The sequence below is a fragment of the Euprymna scolopes genome, chromosome 39, assembly GCF_053919585.1.
Source record: "Euprymna scolopes isolate OS-2025 chromosome 39, ASM5391958v1, whole genome shotgun sequence".
Classification (NCBI taxonomy): domain Eukaryota; kingdom Metazoa; phylum Mollusca; class Cephalopoda; order Sepiida; family Sepiolidae; genus Euprymna; species Euprymna scolopes.
In genome coordinates this window covers 18,721,973-18,741,801 of record NC_136520.1, presented here as the reverse complement: position 1 = coordinate 18,741,801, position 19,829 = coordinate 18,721,973, and the positions used below count along the sequence as shown (strand labels likewise).

Here is a 19,829-nt window from a genome sequence, read left to right as displayed (position 1 = left end):
TAGTGTTTTATGACAAAATCTTTGCTTTTTATTCCTACATTAGTTGGTGGTTAATTTTTTCAGTAAAACACATCCTATACTAAATGGAGTTGAATTAGTGCATCTTAAAGAACTACAAAATAATTTCAAATGAAATTCACTATCGATACCTAATTAAAATATATAATACGGGTTAATGCAATTTGTTTATTTCATTAGGCAGCACTTAATTCTTTAACGGAATCTTTCCCATACGCAACGCAGGACGGGTGAATTCCTTTACAATAAATGTTGATTTATCTGACATGTCCCATACACAATAAGTGTTGGGACGATTATCCGAAATAGGAAAAAGCAGAACTTTTTTGGGTTATCAGAAAAATTTGAATCTAATTTCAAATTCCTGAAAGTATTATTTTTTTCTTTTTAACTTAATCTTTCATTGTTTGTACTAATGATAAAATTATAATTGTTTTTAAACGACTAGTAAAACAAATCGTGTATAATAACATAAAAAATATGTAAATGTATTTAACTTGTCTAGAACAAAATAGCATAAACAGAAAACATTGCATAACTTTGTTAAAATAGTTTAAAGGGTTCTGAAAAATTTTTCTCAATGAAATAAAACATTTTTGTCAAGAAAAATACTGGCAAACATCATTAATAAATAAATTAAAAGTAAAAAAATATAAAATATTATTTTTATATTGTGGAAATTTGCTCATTTCTCAGCATTAGAAAACCCTGAGAAAGGTGTCCAAACAGTGTGAAAAATCAAACAATATAACACTAGAACATATTTGTCATCAGTGTGTGAAGAAATAGGAAACTGATGATGCAGGCAAAATGGATGTGGAATACACCCGTGATCTTTTTGATTCTCCTCATCAAAAAGAAATTGAATATTAGTCTTAGATCCATGGACATTTCTCCTGTTTTACCTGGTATTGCACCTGATAGGCATGTTCATAGTGTTACAAGAAAATTCATCAGAATCTGTGCATACTGAAAAAGAAATTGAAGAGAAAGCATCACAATTGCATGATCGGATGAAGACATTTAAGAAAGCTTTGACTCCTGATCAAATTCAAATCCTGACACTTGTTCCTGATTTGTGGTCTTGTGAATACTGTTCTAAATTCTTCAAGGTGTTAGAGTATGGTGTTTGAACAGGCAGAGAACTGGAGAAGATTTGTGAAATTTGCTCAAAGCCTTCCTCTCAAAAAAGAGAAAAGAACTCTGTCAAGATACATAACTGATAGTACACATGTATGAAAACGATAAATACAGTCATCAAATGCCAGGCAAAAAGGATTCTGTTCGTATTGCCAAGGGTATTCATAAAAAAAAAAAAAGAGTCTAATACCATGTAGCTTGCATGCTGCTTATGTGTATAAACAGAAATATCCCAATGTCAAGGTGTGGTTTTATCAAATTTTCTAAACTGCATCCAAAGCTGGATCTATAGATACAAAATTCTGTCGTGTGTGTAACATAATCAGAATGCGAAATATGTAGATGGCATTGGTTGTCATTTTACAAGGATTTAATTTCCAAACTCGTTTATAATTCTTCCAGCGAGGTATGCATGATGCACCGTTGTGAGGCATGTCTTAGTACTTAGTTGAAGTTTTTAGATGAAGAGCTGGTTGATGTTGATCCAAATGATGAATTTCATTTTAGTCAATGGAGAAAAACTATGCCACATTAAATATATGAAGAATACAGATTAACACAATCAACAATCTCACAAGGCATCTCTATCAAAATGTCAAACTAGATATCTTAATAAGAAAAAGAATCTTTGATTAAATGAGGTTCTTCTGATAAGAAAATTGAGGGAAAAAAGTGAAAATATCCTAGAAATATATTTGCTAAAATGTTGCCCAGGTGACATCTTTGGCGATTTAAGGAAAAGCTCTAAATTGGCAACTGCTTGGAGTTATATGCTCAAATTTTCAGGATTTTATAGTTTTTATGATGTCCATCTGTCGTGATTTGACATGGAATTACCCTGATGTAATTTCTATGTTTTAGTTAATAATCAGTTCTGTGGATTCAAGAGTCTCTCATTATTACAGGTGAGTAAGAACACTTCTACATGGTCATGACTGAAGGAATGAAAACAATCTACTCTTGTAGATTAATGGCAATTTCAGATATCAGAGTTCAATATAACGATTCCCAAAACCTGAAGAATGTCAGAGGTTATATGAGTCCAAACATTTTGAAAATAAGAAATGAAAATAGTAATATGAGTGTTTGTCATCTAAAATAAATTTACTTAAATGAAATGTATAGTTTTAGCATTTTTGTAGAAAGCGTCAACAAAATTATGAGTCATTTCAAGTGTTGAGAGCATTATTTTATAAATTTGTATAAATATTTGAATCTAAAGATTTCAATTAAAAAAAAAAATGACAGTTGATGTAAATTATGATACAACTTGCATGTATTTATCACTTTAATGTAACTTTGATAATTACACTAATCTTTTTTTCTTGTTTTATCTTATCTTCTACATCACTTTGTGTCTCTATAAAGCAAGTTTCAATTCTTTAGTTGCTTAGGTAAGACATCATATGCAGTGTAATGATTTATGGAAGTAAAATCTGACCAGTGAAGGTTGAGGATATGCGTTGCATGAAGAGAGATGATATAAGAATATGATGCATGTGTAACGTTTCAGAGAAAAATTAATCTCGCCAGTATAGGGATATGTGCACAGAATGAGACTTACAAACTATCTTATTAAAACGTCTGATTAGGAAAATAAGACCTGTGACGTAATGGAGAAATTGCTAAAGTAATAATCAGTTCTAAGTGAAAGTCTCTTGGAGTTTGAAGGTTCAATTTATCAGTACAGGTGATACTAATACAATTACAAATTAAGACTTCTACCTGGTCATGGCTGATGTAACTGTTGATTAAATAAAGAAATCTGCATAAATTTTAAGTTCAATAGTATACACCTGAATGAAGTTAGGCTGCATAGGCCAAAGCATCTAAGACGTTAGTTTGAATATTCATTGTGAGAATTTTGAAACATAATTGGAATTATTTAGGGGGGAAAAAAAAGAAATTGCTGTTCTCTCTCTCTACACATACAGGGGCTGTTAGCAAATTCATTTTAATTTCACATTCTTTTACCATTGGCGTTTAATGTTCTTGTGCAGTGAAAACGATGCTGGATTAATTACTTATGTTAACAAAATAGTTTACTTCTGCTACATTTTATTAATCAGAAAATTTTTCAATTTGTTATTCTTTTAGCTTGACTTTAGAATGGCAGTATGACGATCAATTCAAACGGGCCTCTTTGTGGCTGCATCTAATCGATGATGAAAACGGGTCAAATTGTGAAAGAGAATCAACCCCGTCCACTTCCAAATAGTGGGAATAAAGCATCAGGTAAACACACATGATGAGGTGGAGTATTTTCAATCCATTTTTGTTTGCGTCAGCATTTTTTTAAGACCAGTCTTTTAATTTGAACTATGTATGGACATGGCTTTCAGCGTTCTGTTGAATAAACATGCATGTACATATCTTTTTTATTAATAAAATTACGATGCTTCATGGGTCTGTATTTTACATGTCAACTTTCATTATAATTAGTTTTATACAACCAAATGAAATAAAAACTACAATATTGTAAAAAAAAAACAAACAAAAAAGCAATTTTACTAATCCTATTTTAAAAATAATTTGACTACAAAGTTAAATACATCAGAACGTACTTTGGTTTCTATATAAAGAAAATAACCTTTCAGCATTATACATTTGAACTGGTATAATGGGAGCATGCATCAGTGACGTGAACTGATGTACAAATAGGGATCATCCAGAAATTTTGGGGCATTCTCCAGTGGTTTTATTTATATACCCATTCATATATATTGTGAGGCCCCAAATATATTGTATTGGTTAAAAGTGTATTTTTTTAACTTGTGTACATTATGAGAATATTGCCTGAATCTCATTGCATGTTCATCAGCAGGTGCTGATAGATAATTCCGGTTTTCTTCAACTTTACATTTCAATGTTCATATTGAATGTTTAGAGTTTCTGTCTTTTTTGTTCTTATGCAGGTGTTAGCAGTGCCATTAGTCGAAGGAAACTTGAGTACAAGGAGAAACTTCCGTTAGCAGGCAAAAAGATTTATTTAAATTTGAAAGGAGTTCGGCAGGAGAAAAGAGTAGAAGAAAAACTAGAAAAACTTGGAGCTGTAAGTACTCCACACCCTTCCTCTTCATGCATGTACTTACTCTATAAAAACAAAAGTAATTTTTGTGGGTAAAAATCCAGCTTGTGATAAATTGGTAGTCTATCATGATAAAATAAAAATCTTGTCTAGAAGGATTTCTCTTCATAATCGAGAATAGAACAGATACTGCACATTGCTTCTAGCCTAAACACTGATCCGTATATGTAATTTATGTCGAGTTGTTGATGTGGGTTGAAGAAGCGTTGACTGAAGATGGGAGATTGCCATTTTGCTGAGTTGGCCATGTTTGTATTTATCTGATCCAGCTTGAATTGAATAAGAAAACATCATGTTCCTAGTAAAATAGTCTTCACTGTAATAAAATCAACTTTTAACGTTTCATTAAACATAAGCATGTAAGGTAATTTTGCTTGGAATGAAATCAGAATATTGAGTTCTAGAGTTCCATTTCAACTTGCTGTTTTCTGGTAAAGAACAAGAACATATTTTTAACATCACTCACTCAAACAAGACTGATGATGAGTGGAGGTTCCTAAAACCTAACAACCAGCCGTGATTCTCTCCGGAATGTGCTGCTGCCATTGCGCATAGAAATGTACTTGCAATAACCCTTATCCCTGAGTGGCTTCCGGGCCTTGATAAGTGGTGATCACTGTGTAAAAAAAAAAAAAAAAAAAAAAGGTTCTGTCATGATTTCTCCATTGCTTATGACCTCACTCAGATTGTTCACGAACCCACCCGTGTTCCCGATACTGACGACCAGTATGCAAGTCTCCTAGACCTCTTTCTCACAACTTGCCCTGAACTGTGTTCAGCTTCTGTTCTGTCTCCACTTGGATCTTCCGACTACTCAGTTGTATCAGTTAAGATAAAAATGAAATGTAATAAGTCCCCAGACGTACCTCTCCATCGTACAGTATATCAATACTCTATGACTGACTGGGATAGCTTCTGCACATTTATATCAGATCTACCTCTGCGTTCCATGTTTAAAAAGGATGTGTCCTCTATAGTATCAGACCTGACAGAATGGTTAATTGTAGGTATAGTCAGTTTCATACCCTCGAAAAAATTCCAGCAAAAACCTAACAGCCAGCCGTGGTTCTCTCCGGAATGTGCTGCTGCCATTGCGCATAGAAATCACTTTTTCCATTGCTTCCAACGTAATTGATGTACTGAGACTAAAGCCGCTTTCATAACTGCCAGCAACCACTGTAAAAAAGTTATAAAGAACGCAAGAGTTGTATGCTCAGTCTTTCAAGTTCAAAGTAGCTGATCAGCGGCTTGGTTCCTGTCAGTTTTGGCAAATAGCAAACAGAATCCTGAACAGAAGCGTGTGCTCTATACCAACTCTCATAAATGGACTTGAGGTAATCTCGTCAGCATCAGACAAAGCCAAACTCTTTGTCAAGAACTTTGCAGCTAATTCTAACCTTTGCAATCAAGGCTGCCAACCTCCAATATTTCCTCCTGTATCAGAAAACATGCTATGTGATATACTGTACGTGATGTTGGCAAGCTAATCAAAAACCTTGATTTCAGTAAAGCAACCGGCCCTGACGGTATTCCAATTATAGTACTCAAAAGACTTCAACCAGAATTGCGCCCATCCTTACAAAACTGTTTAAACGTTGTCTTAAGGAGAATTGCTTCCCGTCACCCTGGAGAATCTCATTAGTATGCCCCGTATTTAATTCAGGTGATCCCTCCTCTCCCTCACAGTACAGGCCAATAAGTCTCCTGTGCGTCATAAGTAAGTTGCTGGAATCTGTTAAATAGAGAAGTAATCAACCATCTCAGCAAAAATAACCTTCTTAGTGACACGCAGTATGGTTTCCGTTCTGCTAGATCTACAGCAGATGTGCTTACAGTTATATCTCATAGGATTAGCGAATCTCTCGATGGAGGCTACCTTTCTAGGACAATTGCTCTTGACATATCAAAGGCCTTTGATAGAGTAAGGCATAAAGGTTTACTTCACAAAATCTCCAGCTACGGTATAGCTGGAAATGTCTTCTCAATTATTAAATCATTTCTCTCTGATAGGTTCATAAGAGTAGTAGTTGATGAGCAGAAATCAGAAGCTCTTAGTATTAATGCTGGAGTCCCTCAGGGGTCCATCCTGGGCCCAACTCTCTTCCTGATCTATATTAATGATCTTCCAAATCACATCCTTACATCATTCGTAGACATCTCTGCTAATGACACTACTATCTATAGTAGCACATCTAAGACCATAAACGACCAAGTTCTCTCCGATTCTCTCTCCTCTGATCTTGAGCAAGTGGTACAATGGGGAAAGAGGTGGCTTGTTACTTTTAATGCATCTAAAACCATTTTTAACAATCCTTGCTGTCTAAGGTGATTTGGGCATAGCACTCTTCCACAAGGTTCTTTATCTGGTTAGTATTTGTGGGCAGTTGAAGATCTGGGTGGTAGCCCACAAGTAGTTATCCATATTGGCTAGCTGGATTGCGTGACTTAATCAGGATTGGTGAAAGCGGATTGTGTTCAAACACTGTACTTGCTTATGTGTGTAATATTTTTTTATCATTTCAGGTTATTGAAAAGTTTCTGAGTAAAGAAATCCATTATTTTGTTACTGATCAGGATAAGGAAAAATCGAAAAATGAAGATCAATCTCCAAATGGCAGTCCTAACATGCTCATCTCAAGTCCTTTTAACAGTGCGCACACCCCATCTCCGTCCAATTTGGAAAAGAAAACTTTCACTGTATGTACTTCTCATCTTCCTTTGAATTAATTTTTTTTTAAATTTTTTTTTTTACGAAGTGTGTGTATGCATATGTTTGTTTTTATTTATTTATATATATATATATATATATATATAAATAAAACAAGCATATGCACAAACTTTTTTATGATGTTTACTCTTAATAGATATATTTGACAAGTTTAAGATTATCTGTGTGTTATGTCCTTGTCTGTTGTCTTAACTCTTATACTATAATATGTGTGCATGTACATATATATATATATATATATATATATATACATGGATACCTTCAGATGAATTATTTTTTTATATCTAGACTTATTTTATCTTTTGCCGTTTGCACCTAATCTTCTATTTTTGGAAATCCATTATTCTTTGCATTTTGATTTTTTAATTTTACTTTAAACACTTTCTTCCCACTATTAACATTATAAATCAATATAATTATTAAAAATTCTCATTATCAATTACCACAAACATTCATCAACATGTTTATCCCCCATTACCTTCTATTTTTAATTACCATTATCACAATTAGAGTAGATGATTATATCTAAGCATGAAGATAAATTAATTATATACATTTTGAGATTTTATTATTGTTATACACCTTTCAAAGCTTTGTGTAGTAAATCAAGGGAAAATAATATAATGGGGAGTGAGGGTAGGGGAATGGACGGGGATGGGGGACACGAATTGGAAGGAAAAAGACATGCCTTAGAATCACCAATAAATCATTTACAGTTTCCCCTTTTCATTCTTCCTCTTTCTCTTTCATCTTTTCCTTTTCTCCCTTTCGTCTTTTCCTTTTCTTCCTTACCTCTTAACCGATGTGTGTAAGGATGATAGTGGTGGGACGGGGATATACAAGACGGCAGCGCAAGTCGTACATTTTCTGACCACATAAAAATTCTAGTCAAATTAAAAAATAAAATAAAAATTCTAGTCAAATTAAAAGCATTTTTATAACTGAATAACCCCTATTAAATTTGAAACCCCCTTTTAACATAGATCTGTTAAATCCACATTCCCCTACTGTTTGAACCTATACACACTAGTATGTTTAAGATTTAGGGCGGCCATTGCATACGAATACCTTTCTTTCTAGTCTTCTCTTATCTCGACCTACCCCCCCCCCCCACCTTTTCCCATATCTAAACACACTCATATCCGCACCCCTATTAAGTCTTATTTACATACAACCAAATCTTATTTTCACAACATTAGACAGAACCTCCTGATATTAACTCCGTGACGAGGAACACCTGATAGAAAAACGCGAGCAAGAAAAGTAATATGGTTAAGCTTAAACATAAAAAAGTAAAGGACTAGTTAAAACTGGAAAAGAAAAGGACAAGATATTCTAGTAAAAAATATAATAAATTTATAAATTAAAATATTGCAGCATTAAGAATTGATTATATAATGTAATAAATTGAATAAAAAAATGATTCTTCAATTCTGCAATAATTTAAGTTATAAATTTATTATAATTTTTACTAGAATATCTTGTCTTTTTCTTTTCCAGTTTTAACAACTAGTCCTTTACTTTTCCATATTTAAGCTTAACCATATTACTTTTCATGCTTGCATTTTTCTATTGTAATACATGATTTTTCCATGCTTCCAATAAATTTACTTGTTCTTTGTTTAATTTCACTTTTATTTTTTTTCCCCCATAGACATAACATAGACATGTAATAACAATGTACGGCACTCGTTTGGTGTCAATAAAATCCCCCCAATTATCTCCCTTTCTCTTTCTGTTTCACTTGTTACTTCTCTTTTCGCGGGAGCAGTGAATTGGTAGCAACAGTGGTCGCTGAAGTGACGTGGTTGCTATGGGAACCAGTCATAAAAAACGTTCACCTACTTACGTTGTTTTTTTTCGATTTTGAACACCAGGAAATTCATCATAACTTTTGTTTTACTGAACGAAAATTGAAAAAAAATTTTTCACAATATAGCTGACCAAGAATTCTTCATAATTTTGGTTTGGATTATAGCTTAAGTCATTTAATTTTTTTATGAATGATTTTACCAAGAATTCTTCATAATTTTGGTTTGGATTATAGCTTAAGTCATTTAACTTTTTTATGAATGATTTTACTAAGAATTCTTCATAATTTTGGTTTGGATTATAACTTAAGTCATTTAATTTTTTATGAATAATTTTACTAAGAATTCTTCATAATTTTAGTTTGGATTATAGCTTAAGTCATTTAATTTTTTATGAATAATTTTACTAAGAATTCTTCATAATTTTGGTTTGGATTATAGCTTAAGTCATTTAATTTTTTATGAATAATTTTACTAAGAATTCTTCATAATTTTAGTTTGGATTATAACTTAAGTCATTTAATTTTTTATGAATGATTTTACTAAGAATTCTTCATAATTTTGGTTTGGATTATAGCGGATGGCACCTAAGTCATCTATTTTTTTAATAAATAATTTTATCAAGAATTCTTCATAAGTTTTGGTTTCGATTATAGCTGAAGGAACTAGTTATTCATAAGTTTGGGATTCAAGTTTGATTCAAGCCGATGAACCCAATCATATAGATATATTTTTTTATTTTTGAAATCACAACTTTATAATATATAAAAATTGATAGAACATTAACTCTATAATAATAGATATGAAATCTGCAAGAATTAAAATATATTTTAGCATATTTTATGACCTGGCTACAATAATATCAGAATGCTAACATCGATATATTACATATGAATCAGTCATCTGTGGAATTTGCACAGGTCCTGCTAGTTTTGAATATTAAGAATATTTGTTTGCGTAGAAACAATTTTATTCAATTAAAAACTATTTAAAACACAAATTAAGATTTCAATTTCTTAAGCTCTAAATTTTGCACATTTAGAATTAAACTCATTTAACGGATTTTGATAAAATTGGAATAAGAGCTTTAAATATATTCTCTATGAATAATGATTATTTTTTTTTTCTGTGCTCAAGTGCACAACTAGTTGAATCCTTTTAGATGCTTCGGACGACTGTTCTTGAGTGTTATTTGTGCAAAGTTTCAATCAATGTAGCCTCCAACCTTGTCTTGAGTAGCAGTCCTCAATAATTTTCAAGTATATTTTGAGTGCCACTTGCACTGAGGTTTGAATCTTCAACCTCCAGAAGAGTGTAACTTGAGCTGAATTTTCCCAGGTCATTCTGCTGTATTTTAGATTCAAACCTATTTTTGTTTTTAGATGTACATTCTTACTACATATCACTATGGATTTATATTTCGCAAAATGATTTGAAAATCTATATATATAAAAGCCAAAATGTGTGTTAGTGTGTGTGCATTTTTTGTGTATGTCCGGCAAAGGCGGGGGGGGGGGGTCACTGGTTCTTAGAACTTTTTATATGCTGCCGAGATTATATCTTTGATTTACGAAAGGACATTGTGTGTATCTTTTATTTGGGCGACTTTTACACGCTATTTTCGCAGTATTTCATAATCTCTGCGTGTTTCTTTGGCTTTTCTGTATAAAAAAGGCGAAACTGTGAAAGCGAAGTCATGTTCTTGGCCTTTTGTGCCAAGACGTCCAGAAAGCAATCAGCTTGGATAAATGCGTAAAAAAAAAAAAAAAACCCTGTCATGTCAGAGAATTACTATTCCCCAACATCTTGGAGAACCAAAGTTAAGTTTCCCCTATGGCATGTTATTTGACCTCATTGTATTTACGCACCTGTCACGTAACTTTTTAATCGTTTAATTAGAACGTTTTATACTTCCTGTCCTGTCGTGGCCGAGCGGTAAAATGTCAGGATTTTTCATACTTTCTTTTTCACCTTTGCATCAAGGGTTCGAGCCTATCTGCCTCCCAAAACCTTTTTTCTTTTACACCGACAAACACAGGCAATGCTGGGCACCCCCGCTAATCTTAAATGAAAGGCAAACTGTTTATTATAAAAGTGAAATAATCTATTTGATGAAAACTTTCCGTTTTGTGTAATACAAGTTTAAAACATCAATATGTTTGGTTCAAGAAATAAACATGGATTTTAATAAGAAAAAAACTCCATGTAGCAGAAAGGAAACAAGTAGTCATTTATTTTACTGAAATAAAGCTTAGTAAAAAGAAACAATTTACTTGATGGGTTCTAGTTTTGAAATTGGAAATAAACAAGTGGCGTTCATCCAAAAATTATATTTTAGCTAGGATATGTTTTCTGGGGGTGGGTGGGGGTATTAACTCGTTTTAACAATTTTAACAATCTTTTCATTAACACAAGAAAATCAACGTCTTTTTTTTTTTTTTCTGGGTATCATTGTTAATTTCTAGTTATTACAAGAGAAAACAACAATACTATTACACTTTTAATGGATACAAAAACCTTACTGAAAATGCTGTTTTATGATCAGACTTTTATCATTTTATTTGCTTATAATGCTCATTATTATTTATAATGCTCATTATTATTTATTAATTTATTTGAAAGTATATTTATTTCCTAACAAAACAGTTGTATTTTGAGGACTTAAAGTGCTTTTGGGTTTTAAAATATGATGACTTTAGCAGAACCACCTTGAAATCTGATTATCCAAAGCGTTTTATCGTCCGTGGGTATTGCTACAGTAAGTATGAGTAAGCATTTTTAATCTCCGTAAAGTTTTTTATCTGATTTTTTTGTTTTAAAACTTTCACAACGATAACTTACAATCACGGCAACAAATTTTACTTTCTCAGTGTGCAGAAAGTAAAATTCCATAAAAACTTTATAAGTTGTCAAATTTTCAATAATTATTCATATTTTTCATCATCAAGCTAACCATAGAAATTAATCTTTATGCTTGAGTAGCTTTTGTCCTTGATAAATTGTGATTCATTGTTTTTTTAAACAAAAAAAACCTATGCATTCACGGCTCAATTAAAATAAATCTTTAATGATAAAAAAATATTGAAACCTTTTTATTTTCAGGTTACCCGTGGAAGAGCTATGTTACAATGTGCAAAAAAGGAATCTGCGGTAAGTCCTGCATGAATATCATTCTGCATTTTTTTCAGGGAACATTTGATGTTATTGTGATTGCAGCTTATCAACAAAATTGTCATCCTTAATTTCAGATGCGTAAGGAATCGGGGTAGGTGTCATATAACCCCTACGCCTCCACTTCTGCAAAAATTGTTGAACTGTTCACCTCAGCCAATTACTTGGGTGTCAGTTTCAAAGCAAAGTCAGTCATAAGAGCAAGTTTCATTTGCCATAACAACTGACTTCAACGAAAAAAAAAAAATTAAGCAGATAAATTCAACAAAACATAAATGAATCAGTTTTTCTTTTTTAATTCTATAATTTTAATTGCTATGAATCTGACCGGGTATATTTAGAGAGAATGGTTTCATGCGGTCCCAGATATTTGGTTTGGAGGAATGAAACCCTTCTCATTTTATTCGTTTCAGTAAGTGATATTAAAAATGGATAATTAGGTTGCCATTCAGAATAATACTGATTTTTTTTCACCTTAGAAATCAACATTGTGTACTTGTGAAATACAAGCAGATAGGTACAATATCTGATATTACCTCTTTCCAATGATGCAGTGACTTGATTTGGAACAATTCATTGTAAAAAAAAAAAATGCCATGATACATAAAGCATCAAAACTTTTTCATTTTCTTGTGTTTAGATTTTGTTTTCTTTTTTTATTTGTGGAATTGTTTTGTCTTTTAATTTTTAGGCAGACAACATTGTTGAACGAGCCAAAAAATTGGGAGTGAAAATTGTCCCTTACCTCAGTGAGTGTTTTTATATCAAAAGTTTTTGATTTGGAATTACAAAAATGTCTGAAAAGATGAATTTAGTAAAAATAACAAAAGAAATTTTAATTGGATTTCAGTAGAAAAAGAAAAAAAAACTTCGAACAGAATTACTTTAAATAATTAGAAATAATAAGATTCTAATCTTATTTTTTCCAGATTTGTTATTGTGTAAGAAAATCATGTTATGATTTGAATAAAAACAATAGAGGAACAGTCTACTGTGGTTTCTAGTTTGGAGATCAGAAATTGACAAGCAGTGTTTATTGAAAAAGACAATCCCGCATTTTCTACACACTTAAATTCTACAGTAACACCATCAAATTTTTTTTACAAATATTTTGTATTGGATGTGTTAATACTATTATTTTTAATATATTTAAATATTTTTACATTTTTATTTATAAAAAAGAACTATTAGACTAAAATAATTTCAATATAAACTATTTAAAATGTATTTTCAAACAAAACATTCTCATTCTAAAAGACTCTAAAAATATTTTCAATATCTTTACAAATTTTATATATCAATACCCTAACAAAATTTAGCATAAAATGACCCACAGTGGTTCATTATGCTGTGAAACAAAAAATAGATCAATCAATCAACATGATGAATTATTTAAAAAAAAAAAAAATAATAAATAATAATGTTCCAACAAAATAATGTTTCATTTGATTGTTTGTAAGAAAATGAAAATTTCCAATTAGTGTGATTTTCTTGTGTTAATTAAAAGATTGTTAAAACAAGTTATCCCCTCTCCCTTAAAAAAAAAAACGACCAAACTAAAATATAATTTTTGTATGAATACTTCTTTATTTCCATCAAGAAGTAAATTGTTTTTTTTGTTTTTTTGCTTTTTTCAACCATTGTTTCATTAAAGAATGATTCCTGACTCCTTTCTGCTACATACACACATAGAATTTTTCTCTTATTAGAATCCATGTTTATTTCTTGGAACAAACATTGATACTTTTATTACACAAAATCAGGAGCTGTCATCAAGTAAACTATTGCTCTTTTACGATAGTTTGTCTAAAGATTTTCAAATTCTTTGGATGACAGTAAATAGATACTAATTTTATGTTAAACAATTATGAATGTTGAATAGTGTTTTGTCATCATTCAATAATCAACATATCTGTTAATAACTCTCTTGGCTGTGATGGCTCTATATTTTTGGAGAGGACGGAGTTCTTTTGATAGACTTCATCTTTCAGATAACTCCAGATATAGGATATTTAACCCTTGGAGGCATGATCTTTTTGCAGTCATTCTTGATTTAACTTAAGATGTGCGTTCAAGTTGAGCTGACTCCTGAAAATGCTCGTAATTAATAATAGAAGCCAAATTAATAATGCCCTTGATTTAAAAAACAACTAGAGTTGATCAACTAAAAATTTATGGCAACATTTTTTATTGTTGTGGAACAGCATTATTTATGAAAAGATGGTCCAATGAGTGTGAAGCCCATTCAGCACCACACCTCTGACTGATGAGACAATCACCAAGGTATCCCCCTCCACCTCTTTAATTGAACATAGTTAAAACATAAACTGATACTTGGTGGAAGTTTATTTGTACCAGATGTAGAATGATTGCATCAAACATTTTTGGTTTCTACTTGATTATATGTAATAAGCTTAGCCACTTAGTGAGTGGGGAGTCTTTTGTCATTTTCTTTTGTTGCCCTCTTTATTAGTTTATTTTTTCAATTGAAAACAAAACATTCTTCTAAATTTGGATTTTTCAGGTTTGATGAAATGGCTTATCAAAGAACAATCACGAAATGGACGTGTGAAAGAAACTCCACCACCAGTCAAGAAAGCCAAGGTTGAAGTACGTTCATAAATTTTAATTGAGCTGGGGATGGGGGGGGGGGCTTTGTTGAGCTTTGATCTACATTAACTGACAAATGTTTAAGGACCACAATGTTATGAGCTTAAAACTAAGAATACATAACAAACTCTGATTCAGAGTGTCCCCTTTCTGGGAACTGGAGGTTCCCCACATTAAGAACTAACCTTGTATCTAATTTTGTGCTTAATAGGAAAAGATAATTGCTTTCTGTTTTTGTCAGTGCAAACCTGCACTAGGCAGTTGCAGTCTTAGTGCGTTGCATGTGAATAACATGCTTTCTGCAAGAGATTTAATGAAAACAATGCAAGAAATTGCAAATAAGATCAAAATTTGATTTGCCCATTTTAACAAAAAGTAATGATTTTACAGATATAATCACGGCAGAGAATGTCATAACTTATTCAAGATCTTCCAAATTTAATACTGTCCGGATACAGAATCCCTAGGCAGTGGTTTATTTATTTTTTATATTCCAGCAGATTGTGTTAGTTGGTCCTCTAGGTGTCTTGTGGTCAGTGGTTTTCTGCAGTCTTGCAGTTGGTTCTCTGTAACCTCCTAAGATGGGTGGTCCTTTAGTATTTGGTCAAACCTGTGTTTTGATTCGGTTGGGCTAAAAATTCTCATTTGCAATTCCGTTGTTCAATAAAAGAAAATGAGTGTCATTGTTAGGCTCATAGAAAATAAACCATTTTTGTTTTAAACGCGAGACGTAATTTTATTTGGATGAAGAATTCTACTCTTATAACGCTGACCAAGACCACACGGTTGAAACTGCAATCGATGTCAGTATTGAGCCACAACTTTGGACCAGTACAACAAGCAAATGATCAAGACCTATGCAATGAATCTACAGCCGCACATTTCTAAGTTTTGTAAATTTCACCCATTATGCATTCATTGCGTCTTATTTGCCACTTTTCCCTTTTCTTTAACTCTCTTAAGAACGGATGTACTTTAAATCCCAAAATGCTTGACATGACATATTAGGTAAAACTGAAGTTGAACCTCACTTTCTCATCTCTATAATAATTCAGATAAGTCTTTCTCAATCTTTTTTGTTACTATAACTCTGACATAACACTAATACTTGATTACTTATCACTGATATGTCTTATTGCCTATCATCTTACAATTTAAGCTGTTGGCTCGGGGAAAGTGCAATTCAAGGTGGTACAGTCCTACCATTACTGTAAAAATGTGGAGAAATCTTTGTGTTATCCCGTAATACACAGCTAATATATGAAAAAAAAATGTTAGATTCTTGAATTTAGATCCATATTATTAGCATCTCTAAAAAATTACTTATCCAAGAACTCTTTTATTATTACTGTATTGTTCTAAACCTATTTTCTTTTAATTTTCTTAAAATAGTTGTATAACGTTGGTGTTGAGACAGGAGATAACCATTTCGAATAGTTTTCTTTGGAATTTAGAGCTGTGTTTGTAGATACTTGACTTTAATAAAAAGGGGTCACCATGGTTCAAAGGAAAGCCCCAACATTTTCTCTACAATATATATTTAACTAGAACAAGAATACAGGAAGGTAAACATGTAAGTTGCTTGGTTGGCAGGCATAAAGGTAATATAGTTTCCTTTCGTCTCCATGATAATGAAAAAGTGTGAGAGAGAATGTCCACATTAAAGTAACAACCAACTCTAACCAATTTGTATTTGCCTGGACAAAAAAAAAGCCGGGTGTAACCTAGTAGTGAGCATACACTATACACTGATGTGCTAATCGCCTATGTATCAATATGCCTATGTAGATGGAACTACAACCCGACATAACACACAATATTGCACGTACATATAAACAGAAAAGTGCTCTTGTGCAATGGTTTTAAACTAAATTCAAAATCTTTTTTGTACTGCTGTATTGTTTTTCTATTATATATTACAGACTTTCCAAACATTTTGTATATTTATGCGATGAATAATGAGTGAAGTCAAATGAATATTTCAACTTGAAGCATAAAAACTTGAGTTAATGGTTGATTTTCACTTACATATTTAATGTAATATGTAATGTCATTAGATAAAACAATCAAACGAAACTGTGATGGATAGTCAAACTTTTTGAAATCACACTAAATGCCCTATCAAATGAGTGATGATAGACCTTTGAAAGAATTTTCCTTGTTTTTTCTGACTGTTAAGAGGTTGATCTACCTAAAGTTGTCCAGTTTTGCATTTCTGTGATAAAACGCTTTTAAAATATTCTTCATTATCTTCCAGGATAACCAAAAAAGTAAAAAGATTTTGTCAAAAGGTAGGAAACGTTTCTTTTCTAAAATGAAAACTGTAAAATGAGATGAGTAGTACATTCATCCCCAGCAATTATTTTTGTTGTTTCAATTGAGAAGTTGTTCAAATCAATGAATTTTCTCTGTTTTTCATGTAGTGCTCAATAACAATACAAAAACATTTTTTTTCTTCATTTATTACACAGTTGTTATGGTTAAGTGAACAGTGTGCAATAATATAAAAGTTAAAATGCTATATAGTAGAAAAACTTAAGACAACTTTTTGTATGATTTAATTTGCATTATTATTTATAAACAATTCATAATTTCTTTTTGTGTTGTTGTTATTAATGTTTTCTTTGCTTGCAACTTTTTTTTTACCTTTTGACGACAACCTCTTCAAGCGTGCAAGGAGTTATTTGGCATAAGCTTGCCTTTCATCACATTATCAACTGAAATTCTCTTCCAAGACTGGAGTGATGCAACATTGGTACCATTCCTTAAAAAAAGCAATAAACAATACTGCAGCAATTACTGTGATATCAGCCTGATCAATGTGTCTGCTAAAATATTCGCTTTCATTCTTCTAAGATGATTCCCATCAGAATGCGACTCCAGACTGAGGCCAAACCAGTTTGGCTTTTGAATGCACCAATCAAACACTTGAGACGAATCCTTAAACACTTTATTGTTTCGAGTAACGAACAATCCTCTGTTTTGTTTATTTTGATGTTGTATTTGACTGCTCACGCTACCTTTTGGAAGGGCATGGAAGCAGAATAGTATTCTGCCTAAACTTTGGTTTCCTTCAAGCATACGACTACTCAAAAGGATTCTGCATATGAAATTCAAATTTCAAAATATAGCCATTTGGCAAGGATGTTTGTTTTTATTTTTTTTTTTTTAAGCAGCATGTTTCAATTATACCATTGATTGGGGTTGGGTTATTTTGAAAGGCTCAAAGAGTTTCCTCGTGTCACCACCGAATATAAGTTTGCCATCAAGGATACAAATGTGGATTGTGGATACTCAGTCTGCTAAGTCAGTTTGAGCTTCAGTAAGTTTTATCATATCTGATCAAGGTGGAATTAGCATCAAAGTATGGATTCACTTTGCACATCATGCTTTCTGCTGAATTAATTTCCGGGTCTCGTCAAAAGCTGAGCTAAGGTGCAATAGCAAAATAAGGATCTCCCAAGCGCTGTTGATAATCCTGGCGAATGTTTTATGATTGGAAACTTTCAATCACCATTGCCTGCTTTGCATCCTCCATGTTGATGGTAGCACTTATTTAAGCCAAAAGTTAAGATCCACATAATTTTTTCCTATTTCTTTTTTCTTTTTTTTAGTTGCCTTTAGTATGAATACAAATCTGATTAGCATACACATTCATGCCACCTTGGTAACAATGACGTGACATATTCCAGCACCAAATTCTGCCTTAAGAATAATTTGTAACTGAATGCATTTGCACATTAACTGAATGAGATTTGCAACACCTTCTGTGCATCATTTGTACATTGTTCGAGCCTTTAAACTGCCACAATAGTTATCTAAACTTTTCTCAACATGGTCTCCTGTTTTTCTCTTTAATTATTTGTATGTTCTGAAAACAACAAAAATATATCAAAATAAATCAATTTTACCAATACGTGATGAATTTTTCACTTACTTTCTTCATAAAACAATGAGTAATCAAATGTCTTGCAAAAACATGTTTTTGTTAATAATTTTCATTTATGATTTTTTTTTTTTTTTTATGTTTTTGTTAATAATGGAGGGTATTATTCCCAAAATTTGGACACTCTTCTTTAACTATGAGTTAGGACAACCAACTAATAAAAAGCCTCTGACCTCATAATAAAAATTTTCGAATTTTGGATTCCAGTCAGTTCACTATCAGTCTCCATCTTGATATGATTGGATTTACTGCTGCGATTTTCATTTTTCCGAATCCCTCAACACTCGCGATTGTAACTAGATTGATTCGTCGCTGACTAGATTTACTGCTGCGATTTTCATTTTTCCGAATCACTCAACACTCGCGATTGTAACTAGATTGATTCGTCGCTGACTAGATTTACTGCTGCGATTTTCATTTTTCCGAATCACTCAACACTCGCGATTGTAACTAGATTGATTCGTCGCTGACTAGATTTACTGCTGCGATTTTCATTTTTCCGAATCACTCAACACTCGCGATTGTAACTAGATTGATTCGTCGCTGACTAGATTTACTGCTGCGATTTTCATTTTTCCGAATCACTCAACACTCGCGATTGTAACTAGATTGATTCGTCGCTGACTAGATTTACTGCTGCGATTTTAATTTTTCCGAATCACTCAACACTCGCGATTGTAACTAGATTGATTCGTCGCTGACTAGATTTACTACCACTTTGTTCGTTGTTCTACAGAATACTCAACACGTAACAGGTTATGGGCCCAGCCGTTGACTTTGCTTTGACAGATCAGAATCTAAATTCAAATTGTGGCAGGTAAAATTTCTGGGGTATTTAAGGATACGAAAACTACAGCTATTCAATCTCCAACAGAGAATCCTAATGACCTCGAATTTATTGAAAAGAACACAACTGTTTTTGCAGAACTGATTTAATGCTTAAACAACAGAAGCTTGTCTCTGATTATAAGAGATCTCTTGGATGATGGACATAAAGCATTGAACATATTAAAAATACATTATTTATCAAAAGAAAAACTGAAAATTATATCTCTTATATACAGAACTAACGTCTCTAAAACCTATCAAAGATGAGATGATTACTGACTGTTATAATGGCAGAAACAGCAAATGTATTAAAACTCTTGAGTAAAATAAGTGATGGCCTATTAATCTCAATGACACTCAATGGACTTGCAGCCGATCTTAAACCATTTACAACTCTTATAATGCAAAAAGACAAATCCATAACTTTCAGTGAATTTAAAGTGGCATTGCATAGTTACGAAGAAACAATTCAGATACTTGTGGACAATA

At 32.2% G+C, this 19,829-nt stretch overlaps 1 protein-coding gene across 1 annotated transcript in view; it reads left to right on the top strand.

Annotated features, from left to right (window-relative positions):
* Nucleotides 1-19,829, top strand: part of LOC145263664 (uncharacterized) — a 63,683-nt gene that overhangs the window by 24,777 nt on the left and 19,077 nt on the right. Inside the window, exons 2-8 of the mRNA XM_080120536.1 lie at nt 3,256-3,393; nt 4,074-4,210; nt 6,770-6,943; nt 11,888-11,935; nt 12,648-12,705; nt 14,481-14,566; nt 16,824-16,857. Coding sequence (XP_079976662.1) covers nt 3,321-3,393; nt 4,074-4,210; nt 6,770-6,943; nt 11,888-11,935; nt 12,648-12,705; nt 14,481-14,566; nt 16,824-16,857 — 610 coding nt within the window. The 5' untranslated portion in view covers nt 3,256-3,320. The remainder of the gene's footprint in view (nt 1-3,255; nt 3,394-4,073; nt 4,211-6,769; nt 6,944-11,887; nt 11,936-12,647; nt 12,706-14,480; nt 14,567-16,823; nt 16,858-19,829) is intronic.